The sequence below is a fragment of the Molossus molossus genome, unplaced genomic scaffold (assembly GCF_014108415.1).
Source record: "Molossus molossus isolate mMolMol1 unplaced genomic scaffold, mMolMol1.p scaffold_m16_p_13, whole genome shotgun sequence".
Taxonomy (NCBI): Eukaryota; Metazoa; Chordata; class Mammalia; order Chiroptera; family Molossidae; genus Molossus; species Molossus molossus.
The window spans coordinates 49101875-49124053 of NW_023425348.1; the positions used below are offsets into that span (position 1 = coordinate 49101875).

At 40.4% G+C, this 22179-nt stretch overlaps 2 protein-coding genes across 2 annotated transcripts in view; both read left to right on the plus strand.

Annotated features, from left to right (window-relative positions):
• LOC118628341 (tripartite motif-containing protein 5-like) overlaps positions 1-19604 on the plus strand; it is a 131603-nt gene extending 111999 nt beyond the window's left edge. Inside the window, exon 10 of the mRNA XM_036259231.1 lies at positions 19519-19604. Within this exon, the coding sequence (XP_036115124.1) occupies positions 19519-19525 (7 nt within the window). The 3' untranslated portion in view covers positions 19526-19604. The remainder of the gene's footprint in view (positions 1-19518) is intronic.
• Positions 1-22179, plus strand: part of LOC118628343 (tripartite motif-containing protein 5-like) — a 30577-nt gene that overhangs the window by 2123 nt on the left and 6275 nt on the right. The window contains 4 exon segments of the mRNA XM_036259232.1: positions 19518-19997; positions 20573-20668; positions 21304-21339; positions 21341-21535. Of these exon segments, the coding sequence (XP_036115125.1) occupies positions 19518-19997; positions 20573-20668; positions 21304-21339; positions 21341-21535 (807 nt within the window).

Below are 22179 nucleotides of genomic sequence, written 5' to 3' on the forward strand. Positions count from 1 at the left end.
AATTTTTTATTTTTCTTTTTATCTTCTCCCGAGGACATTTTTGCATTTATCTTCAGATAGAGTGGGAGGGAGAGAGGGAGGAAGAAAGAGAGACAATCATTGATGAGAGAGACACATTGACTGGCTACCATGCACACGACCACAACCAGGGCCAGGGACAAAGTGCAACCGAGGTAGGTACCCTTAGTGGGAACCAAACCCAGGTCTCTTTGGTCCCCGGGCCAACGCTCCAACCACCGAGCCAAACCAGCCAGGCCTAAATTTTCAATTTCTTGCTCTCTCTCTTTTCCCTCTGGTATAAACATTATATGAGTGTTGGTATGCTCTAAGTTGTCCCAGAGGTTCTTTACACTATCCTCATATTTTTGGATTCTTTTTTCGTTTTGCTGTTCTGATTGGGTGTTTTTTGCTTCATTATTTTCCAAATCGATGGTTTGCTTCTTGGATTTACCTACTCTACTATTGATTCCCTGTAAGTTATTCTTTATTTCAGTTAGTGCCTCCGGCATGTCTGACAGTCTTTCCTCCATTTCTGACCGGTCCTCTTTTATGCTCTTGAGGCCCTCACTAAGTTCATTAAGCATCCTCAAAACCAGTGCTTTATACTCTGCATCTGTTAGAATGCTTATCTCCAATTCATTTAGTTCTTTTCCTGGAGTTTTGTTCTGTTCTTTCGTTCTTTCATTAGGGATATGTTTCTTTGTCTTCTCATTTTGGTTGCCTTCCTCTGTTCGTCTCTATGTATTAGGTAGAGTTGCTATGTCTTCTAGGATTCCTAGGGTGGCCTATTATAGTAGGTGCCCTGTACAGTCCAGTGGCACAGCCTCCCTGTGCACCTTGAGGTGCACCCCTTAAGTGGACTGTACACCCTTCAGTTGTAATGGAGGCTTGTTGCTGTTGGCACATCAATGGGAGGAATTTACTCTGCCTGATTAGCTGCAAGGGCTGACTGTGCCCACTCACCACTAACTTCTGACCAAATGGGGGATCAGCTATGCAGGGGCCCACAACCCAGAGCAAGACTTACTTCAGCAGGGCTCTGGTACCCTCTGAGTCCACTACGTGAGTGTGTCATTTGTGGAAGTGGTTGGGTGATGGTGCTTCACTGTGGTCTGAAGCTGTCCACTGGGTGTGTTGGCTCGGGGTAAAGTCAACCACTGCTTGTGTTCTACCCAGGGCCACCAGGCATAAGCTACAAAGCAACCTGCAGATGGCTGCTTCTTTTGCTTAGTGTGGAGGTACCCAGGCAAAGCCAAGTTGTGAACCGAGGTTGGCTTCTCCTAGTGCCTCACCTGGAGTCACTTAGTGAGAGGTATGGGCTGACTGAGGACAGATACTACTTTTGTGAGAGAATTAATGAAAATTTGAAACAGGAGCCAAGTCAGGCCATTCCTATGGCAATGCAACTGGAAATTGCTTGGGTGAGCTTGAAATTTGGGTGGGGCAGAGCCTTACAGAATCATCAGGGTGGGGCAAATACTGTGATCCAGGTTGGTGCCTGTCTGCTGGCCCCATGAGGGAAGGGCTCATGCAAAGACCAAGGGCCTCTGAAAGCACCTCTGTCTAGGAGAAAGCTGCCCTACAGCTCTCACCCCAATGCCAAACGATTCAGTTCTTCCCTGTGTGTCTTTGGGTCCTTTCAAGATGCCTCTGCAATGCTGGAGCCTGGAGGTAGTGGGTCTGAGTAATCCGTGTTTGGATCCTTTAAGAGGAAATGCCTGCATGCTATCCCAGAATCATCAGCCTCCCTCAGCCTCAATTCCCTCTGGTTCTTACAGCCAGAAGTTAAGGGGACTTTTCTTCCTGGTACTGGAACCATGAGCTGGGGACCTTGTGTGGGGTGGGGACCACTCTCTCCTCAGGGAGGACTTTCATAGCTGAGGTATCCCTCCTGATTTTTTCTGCCACCCCTGAGTGTGGCACCAGCCCATCCTCTCCTCCATTCCTCCTATCAGTCTCCATGTGGCTTCATTTTTCATTTCTTAGTTGAGTAATTTCCACTCAGCTCGATTTTAAGTGGTTCTTAATGATGGTTGTTCTGTAGTTTAGTTGTAATTTTGATGTCCAAAAGTTGATTCTTAAATGCAATAAACTGCAGACAACATTTTTTTGTTTTTTGAGGTGGAATAACTAGATTAAAAAACCCCATCATTTTGAATCTCACCTTTTCGAACAATAAATATATATATTTAAAAATTTTAAAATATCCTCACCCAAGGATATTTTTCTATTTATCTTCAGATAGAGTGGGAGGGCAAGTGAGGCAGAGAAAGAAAGAGAGAGAGAAACATCGAAATGAGAAAGACACTTTGACTGGTTACCTCCAGCACAACCCTGATCAGGGCCAGGGATGAAAGGCAATTGAGGTACATGCCCTTGTCCAGAGTCTAACCAGTGATTCATTGGTCTGCAGGCCGACACTGACCACTGAGCCATAGTGGCCAGAGAACACCTAGGGTTTTAGTATGAAATTCTAGGTTTCAATTTATTTTCTCTATACTCTCTTTGAAATTGCTACTTAACAGTGTGTTATTAATCACATTGTATTATTTTTATTGTGCTAAAATACTTAATCTGAGATCAAACCTCTTAAAATTTTAAGGCATTGCAGTTAAGCAGGTTTAAACATTCAGTTTTGCAACATGAATAAATTCTAGAGATATACTGTAGAACCTTCTGCCCATAGTTAACTATTATCCATTGTGCAGTTAGTAGTCATTTCTTTGTGATTACTAAAACTTAAAAAAAGTTTTACTTTTTTTGTACCTACCTACTCTTTTGCTTTAAGTACTGGAATAGCTTTTTTTTTTTTTTTTTTTTTACTTTCTTTCTTTCTTTCTTTCTTCCTTCCTTCCTTCCTTCCTTCCTTCCTTCCTTCCTTCCTTCCTTCCTTTCTTTCTTTCTTTCTTTCTTTCTTTCTTTCTTTCTTTCTTTCTTTCTTTCTTTCTTTTATGAATTTTTATTTATTTTTTGTTACAGATATTTTACCTTTTTACCCCATTGGCACCCCCCACCCCACCCCACCTCCGCCCCGTCCCCGGCTTAGTTGTCCATGTCCATTGGTCATGCATACATGCATATAAGTTCTGTGGTTTATCTCTTCCCACCCCCCCCACCCCCCATCCCCTCTTCTGAGGGATGTCAGTCTGTGCCCTACTTCCATGTTTCTGGGTCTACTGTATTCCTCAGACTGTTATGCTCATTATATTCCGTATATAAGTGAGATCATGTGGTATTTGTATTTTTCTGCTTGGCTTCTTTCACTTAGGATAATACTTTCCAGGTCCCTCCATGTCGTCTCAAAGGATAAGAGATCTTTCTTTCTTATCGCTGCATAGTACTCCATTGTGTATATTTACCACTGCTTTTTTATCCATTTGTCTACTGGTGGACACTTGGGCTGTTTCCAGATCTTAGCTATTGTAAATAGTGCTGCTATGAACATGGGGGTACATATATTCTTCTTGATTGGTGTTTCAGGCTTCTTAGGGTATATTCCCACCAGTGGGATCACTGGGTCAAATGGAAGTTCAATTTTTAATTTTTTGAGGTAGCACCATAGTGTTTTCCATAGCGGCTGCACCAGTCTGCATTCCCACCAGCAGTGTATTAGAGTCTCCTTTTCTCCACACCCTCGCTGACACTTGTTGTTTGATGATTTGTTGATGGCGGCCATTCTGACAGGTGTGAAGTGATACCTCATTGTTGTTTTAATTTGCATCTCTCTGATGATTAGTGATGTTGAGCATTTCTTCATATGTCTTTTGGCCATTTGTATGTCCTGTTTGGAGAGGTGTCTATTCAGCTCCTCTGCCCATTTTTTAATTGGGTTCTTTGTCTTCCTTTTGTGGAGTTGTATGAGCACTCTATATATATTGGAAATTAACCCCTTATCTGACACATCATTGGCAGTGATGTTCTCCCATACAGTGGGTTGCCTTTCCATTTTGATGATTGTTTCTTTTGCTGTGCAGAAGCTTTTTAGTTTGATGTAGTCCCATGTGTTCATTTTCTCCTTTATTTCTGTTGCCTTAGGTGATGTATCAGTGAAAATTCTGCTCCATATCATGTCCGAAATTTTGATGCCTACATTTTCTTCTAGAATTTTTATGGATTCACGGGTCACATTTAAGTCTTTTATCCATTTTGACTTTATTTTTGTGTATGGTGTAAGTTGATGGTCTAGTTTCATTTTTTTTTTGCATGTAGCTGTCCAATTTTCCCAACACCATTTATTAAAGAGGCTGTCTTTACTCCACTGTATGCTCTTGCCACCTTTGTCAAATATTAATTGAGCGTATTGCCTTGGGTCCATTTCTGGGTTTTCAGTTCTGTTCTGCTGGTCTATGTGCCTGTTCTTGTGCCAGTACCAGGCTGTTTTGGTTACAGTCGCATTGTAGTATAACCTGATATCTGGTATTGTGATCCCACCTACTTTGTTCTTTTTTTTCAAGATTGCTGTGGCTATTCGGGGTCTTTTTTGGTTCCATATGAACTTTTGAAGTATTTGTTCTAGTTCTATGAAATATGTCGTTGGTATTTTGATGGGGATTGCATTGAATCTATAGATTGCTTTGGGTAGTATGGACATTTTAATGATGTTAATTCTTCCAATCCATGAACAGGGTATGTGCTTCCACTTTTTTATATCTTCCTGTATTTCTTTTTTCAATGACCTGTAGTTTTCTGCAAAAAGGTCCTTTACTTCTTTGGTTAAGTTTATTCCTAGGTATCGTAATTTTTTTGGCGCGATGGTAAATTGGATTGTTTTTTCAGTTTCTCTTTCTGTGAGTTCATCATTGGTGTACAAGAATGCCGTCGATTTCTTGATGTTAATTTTGTATCCTGCTACTTTGCCAAATTCATTTATTAAGTCTAGCAGATTTTTGATGGAGTCTTTAGGGTTTTCTAGGTATAATATCATGTCATCTGCAAATAATGACAGTTTCACTTCCTCCTTTCCAATTTGGATCCCTTTTATTTGTTCTTCATGTCTGATTGCTGTGGCTAAGACTTCCAGTACAATGTTAAATAAGAGTGGTGAAAGTGGACATCCCTGTCTCGTTCCTGTTCTTAATGGAAATGTTTTTAGTTTCTGTCCATTGAGTATGATGTTGGCTGTAGGTCTTTCATATATGGCCTTTATTATGTCGAGATATGATCCCTCTATTCCTACATTGCTGAGCGTTTTTATCAGAAATGGATACTGGATTTTGTCGAATGCTTTTTCAGCATCTATTGAAATGATCATGTGTTTTTTATTCTTCATTTTGTTTATGTGGTGTATCACGTTTATTGATTTGCGAATATTGTACCAGCCTTGCATCCCTGGAATGAATCCCACTTGGTCATGGTGAATAATTTTTTTGATGTATTTCTGAATCCGATTTGCTAATATTTTGTCCAGGATTTTGGCGTCTATGTTCATCAGGGATATTGGCCTGTAGTTTTCTTTCTTTGTAGTGTCTTTTTCTGGTTTTGGAATTAGAATTATGCTGGCTTCATAGAACGAGATTGGAAGTCTTCCTTCTTCTTGAATTTTTTGAAAGAGTTTGAGGAGAATGGGTGTTAGTTCTTTTTTGAATGTTCGGTAAAACTCCCCCGTGAAGCCATCTGGGCCTCGGCTTTTGTTTGCTGGGAGAGTCTTGATTACCTCTTCAATGTCCTTAGTTGTTATTGGTCTGTTCAAGTTTCCTATCTCTTCCGGGAATAGTTTTGGGAGACTGTGTGTTTCTAGAAATTTGTCCATTTCGCTTAGATTGTCGAATTTGTTGCCATATAGTTGTTCATAGTAGTTGTTAACGATCTTTTGTATTTCCGTGGTGTTGGTTGTTACGTCTCCTCTTTCATTTCTTATTTTGTGTATTTGGGTTCTCTCTCTTTGTTTCTTGGTGAGTCTAGCTAAGGGTCCATCAATCTTGTTTATCTTTTCGAAAAACCAGCTCTTTGTTTCATTGATCCTTTGAATTGTTTTTTTTTGGTCTCTATGTCATTTATTTCTGCTCTCATCTTTACTATTTCCTTCCTTCTACTTGCTCTGTGGTTTCCTTTCTGTTTGCTTTCTAATTCTTTAAGTTGTGAGGTTAGACAGTCAATTAGAAATTTTTCTCATTTTTTGAGGTAGGCCTGTAGTGCTATGAACTTCCCTCTCAGAACTGCTTTTGCTGCATCCCATAGATTTTGTGTTGTTGTGTTTTCATTTTCATTGGTTTCCAGGAAGTTTTTGATTTCTTCCTTGATCTCCTCGGTTACCCATTCATTGTTTAATAACATGCTATTTAGCCTCCATGTGTTGAAATGTCTTTGAATGTTCTTGTTGCAATTGATTTCTAGTTTCATGCCATTGTGATCTGAGAAGATGCTTGATATGATTTCAATCTTCTTGAACTTGTAAATATTTAGTTTGTGTCCCATCATGTGGTCTATCTTTGAGAATGTCCCATGTGCACTTGAGAAGAATGTGTATTCTGTAGTTTTGGGGTGTAATTCTCTGTAGATATCTATTAAATTCATTTGGTCTAGTGCTTCATTTAGAGTCTCTGTTTCCTTGCTAATTTTTTGCGTAGAGGATCTATCCAGTGCTGTCAACGGGGTGTTGAAGTCCCCTGCTATGATTGTATTGTTGTCGATTTCTCCTTAGAAGTTCCCCAGAAGATTTTAATATATTTTGGTGCTCCAATATTGGGTGCATATATGTTTATCAAGGTTATATCTTCCTATTGGATAGATCCTTTCAATATTATTTAGTGGCCTTCTTTGTCTCTAGTTATGGTTTTCATTTTGAAATCTATTTTATCAGATATGAGAATTGCTACCCCAGCTTTTTTTTGCTTTCCATTTGCTTGGAAAATTTTTTTCCATCCCTTCACTTTGAACCTATGTGAGTCTTTTGTTGAGAGGTGGGTGTCTTGTAACCAACATATAGATGAGTCATGCTTTCTTATTCAATCAGCTACTCTGTGTCTTTTTATGGGAGCATTCAATCCATTTACGTTTAAGGTGATTATTGATATGTACTTATTTATTGCCATTTTTGTTTAGTGTGGTTCTATTTTTCTTCCCATTTCTTCTGCTAATTACAGCAGTCCTTTTAACATTTCTTGCAGTGCTGGTTTGGTGCTAATGTATTCCCTTAGCCTTTTTTTGTCTGGGAAGCTCTTTATTTGATCTTCTATTTTGAATGATAGCCTTGCTGGGTAGAGTAGTCTTGGATTCAGATTCTTGTTTTTCATGACTTTGATTACTTCATGCCATTCTCTTCTGGCCTGTAGTGTTTCTTGTGAGAAGTCAGCTGAGAGCCTTATGGGGTTCCCTTTGTAGGTAACCTGTTGCTTATCTCTTGCTGCCTTTAGGATTCTCTCTTTGTCTTTAATTTTTGGCATTTTAGTTACTATGTGTCTTGGTGTGGGCCTGTTTGGGTTCTTCTTACTTGGGACTCTCTGTGCTTCTTTTTTTTTTTTTTTATCCTCACCCAAGGATATTTTTCCATTTTTTTGTACAGATAGAGTGGGAGGGAGAGAGAGAGAGAGAGAAACATCGATGTGAAGGGCACATCGAGTGGCTGCCACCCGCACGACCAACCAGGGCCAGGGACAAACTGCAACCTAAGTACGTGCCCTTAGCGGGAACCGAACCCGGGTCTCTCCGGACCGCAGGCCGACGCTCTAACCGCTGAGCCAATCTGGCCAGGGCCTCTCTGTGCTTCTTGAACTTGAATGCCTTCTTCCTTCACCAAATTAGGGAAGTTTTCTGTCATTATTTTTTTGAATATATTTTCTATCCCTTGCTCATTTTCTTCTTCTTCCGGGACTCCTTTGATGCGAATATTATTACGTTTTCAGTTGTCCCATCGTTCTCTTAAGCTGTCTTCCTGTTTTTTAATAGTTTTTTCCTTTTGTTTTTCTGATTGGTTGATTTTTTTCTACCCTGTCTTCTAATTCACTGATCCGGTCCTTAGCTTCCTCTACTCTGATTTTTAAACCTTCCAATGTGTTTTTCATTTCTGATATGTCATTTTTTATCTCTTCTTGTTGGTTTTTAATTTCCAATTGGCTTATTTTCAGTGTCTCTGTGTCCTTACTCATGCTGTTCAGCTTCCTCAAGATCATGGCTCTGAATTCTAGCTCTGTTAACATGCCTAATTGCTCCACATTGATCTCATCTTTGGTGGAGGTCTCTTGCTCTTTCATTTCGCTTCTGTTTCTGTGTTTCACCATTTTGGCTATCACTGTGGGCTTTGGAGCCTGTCAAGTTCTCCCTGTGGGTGTTGGTGTTCTGCTGTTTGTGGCTCCCTCTCCTTTGTTTAGATGAGCGAGGGAGGACCCACGTTGAACACCACTGTCAAGTCTTACTTTCTTGTTTAAAGTTGTCATCCCAGGAAAGGTACTGTTATCCTCTAGCTTTTTGCCTGGAGGCTAGCAGTCTAGGTTACTTGATGAGTTTTGGGTTGTCAGTTGATTGAAAAACTCCCTCTGGTGCTCAGCCAAGGGGCTTTCAGGAGGGCGGGACAGATGCTGGTTGTTAGTGGGTCTCAATTAGCACTTCAGTGGCCCCCAGGGAGGGGTTGGATCTCTGAGGGAGGGGCTGCTGCCTCTCCTCAGAGCCCTGGGAAGGAGCAATGTGGCCAGGGTCCTGAGTGGCTGCACTCAGCCAAAGCTCTGAGCACCCTCCAGATCCCGAGTGTCCCCACATAGTTCCAGTCCAGTCTCCCCTCCCTCTGCCAGAGCCCAAGGTGAGTGGCTGTGGCTGTTTCAGCTTCTGTCCCAGCTCTGCGCTGTGGAGCCGCCTGGGAGTGTGACCCGAGGGCCCTGCTCCCAGCTAAGGCCGCTGCCCAGCTGCCGACCGTGGGCTCCCAGCCCCCATCTCGCGCCTTTGCAAGCCTACCGGGATGGAGTCAGTGTCCCTCGTTGTATGGTCCTCGCAAGCCGCTTTTCTGTTGGTTTTTCCCGTCAATTTGTCTGCGTTATAGTTGTAATTCCAGTTTGGTTCTGGGAGACGGTCTGTGTAGCTTCCGTTCACTCTGCCGCCATTTTTCCTCTTCTGTGGAATAGCTTTTTAAAATCTAAGTGACTATGTCAAATAAAAATTGATTTGACCTTCTTTTTTGTTTCCATAGTAATTCTTTCATTAGAAAGTCTTTTCTCTGTTTGCTCACGTATGTCTCCTATTTCAGAAGTGGGTTCACATTATGATGTACAGTGACAGAGGTAGGGTCAGGCGTTCTGTACAAGCTCCTCAACAACAGCATATGTAGGTCAAGGTTTTTCTTTCCTAGTCAGCCTGTCTTTCCAAGGAGCTGAAAGGCTGCAGAGGTCCTCAGGAGTGGGCAAAGCCTCTTCTCCTCCTCCAGTGAGACAGCAGGGTAGGTGCTACAGGAGTGAGTGTTCTTGTAGCAGGTGTCTTTGGTATTTCCACTTCCCACTCTCCTCACCCCACTTATTAGCCAAGAGAAATAGGAATACTGGGATACATGGCCAGTATCTGCTCTGGTCCCTTTCTCACAAGAAATTCTTCAGTTCTCCATTTCTGGAAGACCTGTGGTAGGAGAAGATTTCCAAGTTAGATACCTCCAATCTCTCTCTGTCTCTCTCTTCTCATTACACACACACACACACACACTCCTCTCTTAGAGACAGTGGAGGAATCTGATTCTTTTTTTTTTTTTTCATGTATCAAAGATTTTATGTAACTTACTAGTTAACAAGGGGACCAGTAAGATGATACAATGGGCTTAAGGAGAATTCAAGAAACACAAACAATGCAGCCAATAATGCTGCAATGAATTTAAAGACAGGTGCAAACTGAATTTATCCACGAGGCAATGATAAATTGCATTTCCCTTGGCATTTTTATTTTCATTTCAATGGACAAAGTGATTTGTTATCAGTTTCCTACATCTTACAGAGTTGCAGAATACCCCAAAAATTATAACTCAGATCATACCTACTTTTCCATCGAAGATACCCAGTAACCTCTTGGGCCCATTTCAAAGTCTTTTCTCACAATTGGGGAATCTGATTCTTATCCATACTCCCTTTGACCTCTGCTTTCCTGTCACCCTGTTACCACAAGGAATGAATCCATAACTCATTAAGAAAAAGGTGTACTCTGTATATTCATACAACACTTATCTCTCCAACCATATTCATGAATTTTTTTCCCCTGGGATGTTCAGGATTCCAGGTTAAGATGTGAAACAAGTTACAGAAAAGTATCGAATTAGCAAACACAAAGGAAAAGTTCTTCACACTGAGACATCTTTAGAAAAATGGAAAAAACAGCATGCATTTCCCCAACTGAATCCTACACCTTTCAGAGTATGAAGACTGCAAATTTATTTTATGTAAATTGTTTCTTCTCAGCAAATGTCCTGAGAAGGGACTCTGGATTCCAAATAAAAATCCATTGGGCATCAAGTGTGGATTTTCTCATGATCCAAATATCAGGTCTAGGGATTTTCTTTCTCACCTCTGAACCTCTGAGCGACAAATACTCATATGTTTGAGACCTTAGAATATTGCTGGCACATTAATTTGAAAGACAGGTGTCCAAAATACAAATTTGAAGGGTGAAGGGTCAATTAGTATTTTTGGGAATGAGCAGGCTTCATCCTCTAGATTCATCCATGGAAAGAGAGCAGGCAGTAGGATCTAGAGCTATCATAAGTTGTAGACCAGAAGTTTCAAAATCTGGGGGACCTGATGTTCCTTTTAGTATAGAGGCACTTGATCTGTACTTGATGATATTGGAGTCCAATGATCATCTACTTTGCCCAACATTCAGGATGTGAAGTCTACTGATGCAGACTCCTAATCTCTTCATATTGTCTATTCATAAGCCTGTTTTTCATATCACACATACACATACAGTAACTCCCCCAAGCCTCCCTGTGCTATGATCCCTCCCAGACCAGGAGTCTCATTTAGTCACCTGGCATAAGTGGGGTATTGTTTATCTTCTCAGGGTAGTTTGTTTTTGGACATTACTTTAAAGAGAGGTATAATTTAATTTTCTACTTATTAATTTCTAGCTAATGAAATATAATTAATTTCCTTTTAATATTGGTCTTGAGTCCTATGTCTTTGCTTAATTTACTTGAATAACTTTAGTACATTTCTCTAAATTTATTTTAGTTTTCTACATAAATTTTCATATTATCTGCTAATAAAGACTTTTATTTCTTCTCCAATATTTGTGTTTTTATTTATTTTTCTTGCCTTATTTCTTGGGGTACGGTCTATAATTCAATTCTGACAATAAGGTGTGAGTGTTGCCATGTTTCTTGAAGTGTTCCTAATCATAGAGAGAATTTATTCAATATTTGACCACTAAATATGACATTAACTGTAGCCTCTTTCATATTTTTCTATACAGCATTGATAGTCCTAATTTATTATTAGGAAGATCAGATATTGAATTTTATGTGATGTTTTTGTGCATACATTGAAGTAAACATACAGTGTTTACCTATTTGTTTCACCTTTAAGTGTGCTATCTTCATATTTTATTACTGTTGTATTTTAGCAGTTCTGCGGGTTAAGCCAATGTTATTACTTCAGTGGTTTTTACAGATTATTGAGGACATGTTCATTATTTTCATATTGGAATATTTCTATAAAGCTACATTTAATTTTAATTAATCTTTCTTTTGTTATTCTGAACTACTCATAAGCCAAACTTGATTTGCTTTGGGGCTGATTGCACTTTGAAGTTTGAAGTTCTAATATTTCAATTAAATACAAAAACGATTTGTATTTCATTTCTGACATTTCCTATTTGGGGTAATTATAAGCATATTTTCTTCTACATCCTTCACCCTACAAACAATGGCTGCTGTGAAGTCCTTTTATCATAATACCACATCTGGATTTTTTCAGAGTTTGTCTTTGTTGATTGCCTTTCTATTGAATATGGGCCATGTCATCTAATTTTTTAGTATTTAGAATAATTTTAGATTGCATCTACAGTTCCCTGAGGGAAATTCTGAACAATATGTGGGACTCTAGATCTTGTTGATTTTCTGAATTATTGTGTATTTTTATCAATGGTTTAAGTTTGTTGATTTAAAAATAGAAAATTTACCCTATATTTTGCAGGGTCAGAAATCTGTGACAATTTCTATTAATCCTAATATGGATCTTGTCATCAATATTAAATAAGTGTAGCTCAGAGATTTCATCATAGTTTTCATGTACAATTTGCCATTCCTGCCACTGATCTCCCCTTAAATGATGTTCTTTCACTATCTAGTTCCTGCAGTAATCCCAAATTGCTTTACTCTTTCAGCCAGTAAGTCTGTATTTTGCAAACTTAGCTTTAACTGTCCACCTATTACCAATTGATGATTGCCTTCAAAAAATCATTAGACTAGGAAAATCCTTCAATATTGTTCCCTCCTTCCACGTGTCTGTTTGTCTGTACACTATAGAGTCTGACTGCCTTTTTCACACTCTAGTGCCTCCAAGTTTAGTTCTCTATCTTTCTCTCCCTCTCTCTCAATACACCACACACACACACACACACACACACACACACACACACACACACTTTCTTACCAGATTTGAGGATGTTGGCATACTCCACATTCCAGCACATTCTGTTCTGGGTTGCAGGGAAATTTAATCTTCCTTAGGGCTTTGTGTTTTCACACCAGTCATGACATCTCTTGCCTATAGAAGAACATGATGAAATATCTTCCCTTTTGGGCTATGTATTTTTAACATTTTTGATTTGAGAAATCCTTGGAGTAAAGCAAAAGTTAATATGGTTAAAGTGTGACAGTGGAGATACATTAAAAACAATTCCCAGTGAGACTTAAGAAGAAAACAAAAGATATGAGAAATTGTTGGTTAAAATTTGTCAAAGGTAGAGTAGCAGCCCAATCAGAGATTAGACACACCCCAGCAACAGAGGCTGGGGAGCAGACATCCATCCCCAGGCAATAGAAGCACAGATCACCAGCTGAGACCCATTCCCAAAAACTACAGAAAAAGCTGAGCAGGAGTTGAGCCTTACAGGGCAGCAGCACTCCCCTGCCACCAGCAGCGGGACCTGGGGCTCCACAGAGGCCTGTGTGGTCCAGTAGCTTACAAGAGCAGTGGGAAGCCAAAGCCCAAGAGAGACTGGTGCTATCCAGCTGCCTACCCATGGGAACTGCAGGGTGTGGGGGCACAAGAGAGGCCTGTGTGACCCAGCAGGGATTATGCAATCCAGTTACCCACGGGACCTGTAGGGTGCTGAAGCACCAGAGAGGCCTGTGCCACCCAGCAGAGACTGTGCAATCTAGTTACCCCCAGGACCTGCTGGGTGCTGAAGCACAAGAGAGGTCTGTGTGACCCAGCAGGGAATGCACAATTTAGTTACCCATGGGGCCTGTGGGGTACTGAAGTACCAGAAAGGCCTGGATGACTCTGCAGGGACTGTGTCATCCAATTACCCATGGGACCTGTGGGATGCTGAAGCACAAGAGAGGCCTGTGCGACCCAGCAGGGACTGCACGATCTAGTTACCCATGAGGCCTGTGTGACTCAGCAGCCCATAACATAGGCATAGAGCTGGGTCCCCAAAGGGACTGTGCAATCCAGTTACCTGCAGAACCTGAAGGGTGCAGGGGCACCACGAAGGCCTGTGTGACCCAGCTACACACAAGATAGGCTAAGAGGATGTGAAAATGGAGGTGGAGTAAATAGAAGCTACACAGACAATCTCCCAAGACCAAACAGGAATTACAATTAAAATAAAGACAAATCCTCAGAAAAAAGTAACAGAAAAGCAGCAGGACATGACCCTATAACCCGGGACACTGGTAGAATCTGCAGAAGCAGAAGAGGGTGGTGGGCTGGGAGCCCACTGACAGCAGCCGTCTTAGCTGTGAGCAGCGCCCTTGGGGAATAAAGACAAAGCCTGCTCCACAGCCCAGAGAACCAGGACAGAGTGCTAAAATAGCCATAGCCACTCACTTGTGGGCTATGGCAGAGGGAGAACAGACTGGGCTGAAACTCTGTGGGGACACACTGGATTTGGAGGGCATTCAGAGTTTTTGCTGAGATCAGCCACAAAGAATGGTGGCTAGTGTGCTCCTTCCCAGAGCTGTGGGGGAAAGCAGAAGCCCACCCCTCCCTTGGAGATTCAGCCTTTCCCAGGTGAGGCAAAGAAATGTAAATTGAGACTCATTAATAACCAGCATCTATCCCAACTTCTGGAAATCCTCTTATGCAGAACACCAGGGCTACATTCCAAGGCACTGAGTAACTGAGACTACTAGCCAACAGGAAAAAGACTAGAGGATAAATGAACCCTTCCTGGGCTTGCAAATCTAACCAGGAAAGTAGTACTTGACAGTAGTATTTAATATGGACTCACTCAGGCTCATCCAAACCCAGTAGAGGGAGCCACAAACAGCAGAATACTAACACCCACAGGGAAAATTTGGTAGGCTCTAAAACCCACTGAGATAGCCAAAACGGGGAAACAAAGAAACAAATCACAAATGAAAGAACAGGAGAACTCTATCAAAGATGAGATCAATGATATGCAGCTAAGCAAATTATCAGAGGAAGAGTTCAGAGCCATGATCTTGAGGAAGCTCAACAGCATGAATAAGAACATCAGCACCATGAGTAAAGATATAGAAATATTGAAAACCAACCAAGTGGAAATGAAGAATGACTTAGCAGAATTTAAGAACATATTGGAAGGACTAACTAGCAGAGTAGAAGAAGTCGAATACTGGAGCAGTGAATTAGAAGACAGGGTAGGAAAAATCAACCAATCAGAAAACCACAAGGAAAAAACAATTAAAAAGGAGGAAGACAGCTTAAGAGAACTGTGGGACAACTGGAAACATAATAACATTCGCATCATACGAATCCCCAAAGAGGAAGAAAATGGGCAATGAGTTAGGGAATGTATTTGAAAAAATAGTGACAGAAAACTTTTCTAACATGGTGAAGGAAGAAGGCATTCAAGTTCAAGAAGCACAGAGAGCCCCAAGTATGAAGAACCCAAACAGGCCCACACCGAGACACATAATAATTAAAATGCCAAAAATTAAAGACAAAGAGAAAATTCTAAAGGCAACAAGAGATAAGCAACAGGTTACCTACAAAGAAAACCCCATAAGGCTATCAGCTGACTCTCTACAAAAACACTACAGGCCAGAAGGGAATAGGATGAGGTAATCAAGGTCCTGAAAAACAAAGATCTGAATCCAAGACTACTCTACCCAGCAAGGCTATCATTCAAAATAGAAGGTCAAATAAAGACCTTTCCAGACCAAAAAAAAAAAAGGCTAAGAGAATATATTAACACCAAACCAGCACTGCAAGATATGCTAAAAGGACTGCTGTAATTAGTAGAAGAAATAGGAAGAAAAATAGAACCACACTAAACAACAATGGCAATAAATAAGTACATATAAATTATCACCTTTAACGTGAATGGTTTGAATGCTCCGATAAAAAGACGCAGAGTAACTGACTGGATAAGAATGCATGACTCATCTATATGTTGTTTACAAGTCTTTTATCTATTTTGAGTTTATTCTTGTGTATGGTGTAAGTTGATGGTCTAATTTCCTATTTTTGCATGTAGCTGTCCAATTTTCCCACCACCATTTATTAAAGAGGCTGTCTTTACTCCACTGTATGTTCTTGCCACCTTTGCCAAATATTAATTGAGCAATGCAGACTGGTGCAGCCACTGTGGAAAACACTGAGGTGTTACCTCAAAAAGTTAAAAATTGAACTGCCATTTAACCCAGTGATCTCACTTCAAGGAATATATCCTAAGAAGCCTGAAACATCAATCAGAAAGAATATATGTACCCCTATGTTCATAGCAGCACTGTTTACGATAGACAAGATCTGGAAACAACCCAAGTGTCCATCAGAAGATGAATGGATTAAAAAGCTGTGGTATGTGTACACAATGCAATACTATGGAGCTGTAAGAAAGAAAGATCTCTTATTCTTTGAGATGGCATGGAAGGACCTGGAGAGTATTATGCTAATCGAAACAAGCCAAGCAGAGAAAGACAAATATCACATGATCTCACTTATTTATGGAATATAATGAACCAAAAAAACTGCTGAACAAAATTAACCCAGAGACATGGAGGTGGGGTACAGACTGACAAGCCTCAGAGGAGAAAGATTGTGGGTGAAGAGATAAACTACAGAACTTACATGCATGTATGCATGACCAATGAACATAGACAACAAAGCTGGGGTTGGGATGGGGGGAAGGGGAGGAGGGTGTCAGTAGGGGAAAAGTAAGAAACATCTAGCCCTGGCCAGTTTGGTTCAGTGGTTAGAGTGTCGGCCTGCGGTCCAGAGAGAACTGGGTTCAGTTCCCGCTAAGGGCACGTACCTTGGTTGCAGTTTGTCTCCAGCCCTGGTTGGGTCGTGTGGGTGGCAGCCACTCGATGTGTCCCTTTCACATCGATGTTTCTCTCTCTCTCTCTCTCTCTCTCTCTCTCTCTCCCTCCCACTCTATCTGAACAAAAAATGAAAAAAATGTCCTCAAGTGAGGATAAAAAAAAAAAAGAAACATCTGTAACAAAAAAAAATTAATTAAAAAAAAAAAAAGCTGTGGTACATATATACAATGGAACACTATGCCGCTGTAAGAAAGAGAGATCTTGTATCATTTGAGATGAAATGAAGGGAACTGGAGAGTATTATGCTAAGTGAAATAAGCCAGTCAGAGAAAGACAAATACCACATGATATCACTTATTTGTCACATATAATGAACAAAAAAGCTGATGGTGTGGGGTGGGAAGAAAGAATGAGATAAACCAAAGAACTTATATGCATATGTAACCAATGGACATAGTCAACAATGTTTGCGGGGCAGGGTTGGGGGGTGGGTTAGGGAAGAGGGTGTCTGGGGGAAAAAGGAGAAACATCTGTAACAAAAATAAATTAATTAATAATAAAAAATATATTAATTGAGCATAATGTCTTAGGTCAATTTCCAATTTCTCTGTTCTGTTCCACTGGTCTCTATGCCTGTTCTTGTGCCCAGTGCCAGGCTGTTTTGATTACAGTAACTTTGTAATATAAGCTGACATCCAGTATTCAGATCTCACCTACTTTGTCCTTCATTTTCCAGATTGCTGTGGCTATTTGGAGTCTTTTTTGATTCCATATGAACTTTTGAAGTATTTTTTCTAGTTCTGTGAAATATGTCATTGGTATTTTGATAGGGATTGCATTGAATCTATACATTGCTTTGGGTAGTATGGACATTTTAATGATGTTAATTCTTCCAATCCATGAACAAGGTATGTGCTTCCATTTTTTATATCTTCCTCTATTTCTTTTTTCAACGTCCTTTAGTTTTCTGCAAATAGGTCCTTTACTTCTTTGGTTAAGTTTATTCCTATGTATCTTAATTTTACAAAAGGCCAACTTATTAGAAGAGTAAACCAATATTACCTTTATAGGTGGAAAGAGCTCAGGCCTATTGAATTGTTGTTCTCAGGTGTCTAATAGAACTGCCAGTCCTTTCCTCTTACCTCATTCTGCGCCTCACTCACAACATCTTCTATTTGCTTCATCTCCTGTCCTAAAAGCTATCATCATCTCTCCCCTGGGCAACTGTGCACTCATCCTACTCATCCTCTTCATTCCACACTGGATCCATCTAACATTCCACAGCCCAACACTGACAATGTGTTTTACTCTTGAAAAAGTGTCCCTAAATGTTACATAACTGAGGAAGTGCCATGTGTCATGGTCACTGCAGGCGTGTGTGATACCAAAAGCCTGGCAGTTTTCTCACACCAGCCACACTGGCATTTTTTTTTTTTTTTTTTTATCCTCATCCGAGGATATTTTTCCATTTTTTGTACAGATAGAGTGGGAGGGAGAGAGAGGAAGAGAGAGAGAGAGAGAAACATCGACGGACGTGAAGGGACACATCGAGTGGCTGCCACCCGCACGACCAACCAGGGCCGGGGACAAACTGCAACCGAAGTACGTGCCCTTAGCAGGAATCGAACCCGGGTCTCTCCGGACCGCAGGCCGACGCTCTAACTGCTGAGCCAAACCGGCCAGGGCCACACTGGCATTTTTTATCTCAGACAAGGGCATGCATCTTTCATGAACAAGTAATTTCCTCTAGCTGTAACAATTTTTTGTCTGTCCCATATGCCATATTTACTTTATCTTCTTCAGCTTTCAGTTCAACTCTTATGTTTTCAAGTTGGAATTGCTGGACAATCCTTTATCTGTATCCGTTGTTTGATTTCCTAACTGCATGCACATCTCTCTAGTAGTGTTTTTCACATCCGTGTGTGTGTGTGTGTGTGTGTGTGTGTGTGTGTATATATATATATATATACACACACATATATATGTATATATATATATAGCTGATGATTTAATTTACTATTACTTTTCATGTGAATGTCATAGTCATAGTGATTTAAATTCTGTTTAGATGCATTTTTGTGTTTATGGGTATTAGCTTAATTGTTAGCATGTAATTAACAGTGATTAAAATTTAGTTGAATAATTCTGCCTAATATTTTGAGATCTTTTGCAAGATCTCTATTTTTTTATTTGTATTTCTATATTTTCAGATATGTGACTTGTGTGATCCTATGAGTATATTTATGCTATCACTCTCCCCATCATTAACATACACACGCAGATTTAGGGTCCCATCAATGTCCTTGGCATATTTCCAGGCAAACGTGAAATTTACCGTTTATCAACACAAGACTCCCCAGAACCTCCTAAGTTACCTGTTTTGTCTCTGATTAACTCAGTAAAGTAGGAACAGACAACTAAAAGGTGACTGTGAGTATATTATGTTCATTGCAACTGTGTATACTGAAGAAAATGATCTTTGTAAGTCACTCACTAACTTTATGTATACATCTGATAAAGGGTTTTCTCTTGTCACGTTCGCAAACACATTGTCACATATTATGTCATAATAATAAGAGAAATCATTTCAAACATATAGCAAATCATCGGAATGGTTACACTATAAATAAGCAAGTCAGAGCAGGTCTTTCTGATAAAGAACATGTAAGGAGAGAGTGAAGTGAAAGATGAGAGTGGATTCTACTGATACCAGGGACAGCATTGCCTGCTGAGAGAAGAGCATGTATAAAAGCCCAGACCCATCAGTGGTTTAGTGCTTTTATCATTGAGGATGTGTTTGACATAGGGAAGAAGATGCAGGAGAATTGTTGGGTAACACAAATGTCTTGTTTTGGTAGAAAAGGCCTCAGGTCATCATTTTGTTCAGTAAAAGTAAAGGACAATAACAACGATTACAGAGATAAAAATGAAAAATTTCAAGACATATTAACTTAAAATATTGAAAATTGTTTTGAAAAGTCCTTTTTACCAGGTCACCATACTCTTTTCCTTATCTTTCTACTTTTTCCTTTTTGTCCATCTATATTTTTTCTGGCCCCATCCTTGATTTCTACACAGTTAACAATATTTATTATCGCGGTTCTTACTCTGCCTCTTTTTAACCTTTCCCATCAGGTAGGTTGGTGAGCAAGAGGAGCCTCAGATCAGAACAGGTAGGAACAGGGGAGCAGCTGCAATGGCTTCAGGAATTCTGGTGAACATAAAGGAAGAGGTGTCCTGCCCCATCTGCCTGGAGCTTCTGAAAGAACCCCTGAGCCTGGACTGTGGGCACAGCTTCTGCCAAGCCTGCATCACTGCCAACAACAAGGAGTCCATGATGGGCCAGGAAGGAGAGAGCCACTGCCCAGTGTGCAGGCTAAATTACCAGCCTGGGAACCTGCGGCTAAATCGGCATGTGGCCAACATAGTGGAGATGCTTAGGGAGGTCAGGTTGATCCCAGAAGAGGAGCAAAAGAGAAATCTCTGTGTGCGCCATGGAGAGAGACTTCTGCTGTTCTGTAAGGAGGATGGGAAGATCATTTGCTGGCTTTGCGAGCGGTCTCAAGAGCACCGTGGTCACCACACATTCCTCATGGAGGAGGTTGCCCAGGAGTATAAGGTAACAGACCAGGATGCAGGAAAGACAGGGCAGAAAAATGTACTTGATGGGAAATCCAAACTTTATTTTTGACTCTAATTATCCTGCTACCATAACCCTGAGGCTTATGATCATGTTTCTTCTGATGATCACCTTCCAAAGCCTGAAGGACATTTCTGTGCATTCCACACAAATGATGAGCAGACTCCTCTCAACCATAAGTAGATATTTTTATACCCTGTGCTAATAGGTGGAGTTTTGGTGCCCATGAAATGCTGTCATTGTCCCTTTGGACAGGAAGCTTAACTAGGCATCTGGGTGGATCAGAACCTAATTTCTTTCCTTATTATAGGATCAAGTGTTTTCTTCTGGGGCAAAGAGAATAAGTCTTCTCTTGACATGGGAATGGTGACTTCTATCATCTGAATGTTATCACCACATCAGGTTTCCTTCAAATCAAAGATTATAATTGTTATTTCACAGTTTCTGTAAACTCTAGTCTCTTTAGGGATCAGCCTCATTTTTACCCCCATTTTATTCTCCCTTCTGATGAGGACAATCCATAGCTTGACGCTGGTGTGATTCCTCTCTCACAGGAGAAGCTCCAGAGAGCTCTGGAAAAGCTGAGGGAAAATAAGGGGAATGCTGAAAAGTGGGAAGCTGACCTCAAAGAAGAGAGAATTTCCTGTGAGGTAGGTTGAAACTATTCCTGAGGAAGTTGGACAAGAATCTGGGCAAGACCTTGCATGTTTGTCACAAGGAGTTCCTTGCCTTTTTTTTGTCCTGACAGTCCATAAGTCCAGTTTCATTAATTAGCCATTCCTTATCTTTTCCCAAATAGGGGAAGGGCTGAAAATAAACATGTCACAAATTAACACAGGTCTTTGTAGGTTACTTCTTCTCAGAGAGACTGGTGAGGATGACTAGTAAATTCTGTGTTCATTTCTTTCATTATTTTGAGCCTTGCACTTTTCCAGGGTATGACAGTTGCCAGTGGCTCATGGCTCTGTTTCTGGAGCTGACCATTAGGCAGAAGGTGGGGTTATGGGGGTCAGGAGTAATGCATGACTGTCCTGAGCAAGCTGTGTGAAAGCTAAGCTTCACCCAGGTCTCTCATTTTGGTTCAGGGTTGGCCTCAATAGTGCAGACATAAGAGCATTATTTTGGAATGTGATGAAGAGGAAATAATAAGAAAAATCAGCCTCCTCAAGAATTTCTCTCCTGCTGCCATCTCCCTTCCCTGTGAGAACTTCCATATCAAATACTTCTTTTTCTGGCTCCCAGTCTCTGCCTGATGCCTGTGACCTTCTCTTTCTCATTCCTGAAGGATCAAATAGAAAATGAGAGCCAACATATCCAACATTTTTTTTAAACAACTAAGAGGATTCCTGGACATTGAGGAGCTGAAGGAGATGGAAAAGTTGGAGAAGAAGAAGGAAAATATTCTAAATGACCTGGCTCAATCTGAGAGTGAACTGGTCAAGCACAGCCAGTTGTTGAGAGATTTCATGTCAGATCTGGAGTATCGGTTGCAGGGATCAACAGTAGAGATGATGCAGGTAAGACTTGGGAATAAGCCCCGGCATCTGAACTTGAGGAAAAGGAAGACTAAGTTTCCTCTGCTGTGTGGGTGTGCTATTTCTGGTGGTGACTCTGAGGTTCCTTTGGACTTGCAGTAACCCTTTCCTGTATCAATTTCAGAGATTATAGAAATAATTGAATGTATGGATAGCTAGGGAAAATCTCATTATTAATGTATCAATTAAAGTGCAAAAGTGAATGGAGAGAAGGTCCATTGTGTCCAATTATATTCTGTAGGCCCCTGTATCTGTGATCTAACCTAGAACTTTTTTTCAGATACTTCTTCATGATCCAAGAGGTTTTAGTTGTTGTTTTGTTTTATTTATACAATGAGTTGAAATTTTTTTTCTTTCTAAATTTTCTGAATAAACAATTGTGAAGGATTGGTATTATTTATTCTTTAATTATTCAATAGATTCACCAGTGAAACCATCTCACTCTGGGTTTCTATGGGGTGTGTGTTTGGAAAGTTTTAAAATATTTTATTATATTAATTTTTCTTAGTTGTTTTTACATTCTTCAAGTCAGTATTTGATGATTTATATCTTTGTAGAAATTTGTCCATTCTAAGTTCTCAGATTTGAAAACATGAAATTAGTCATTATAATTTCTTTAATTTCTA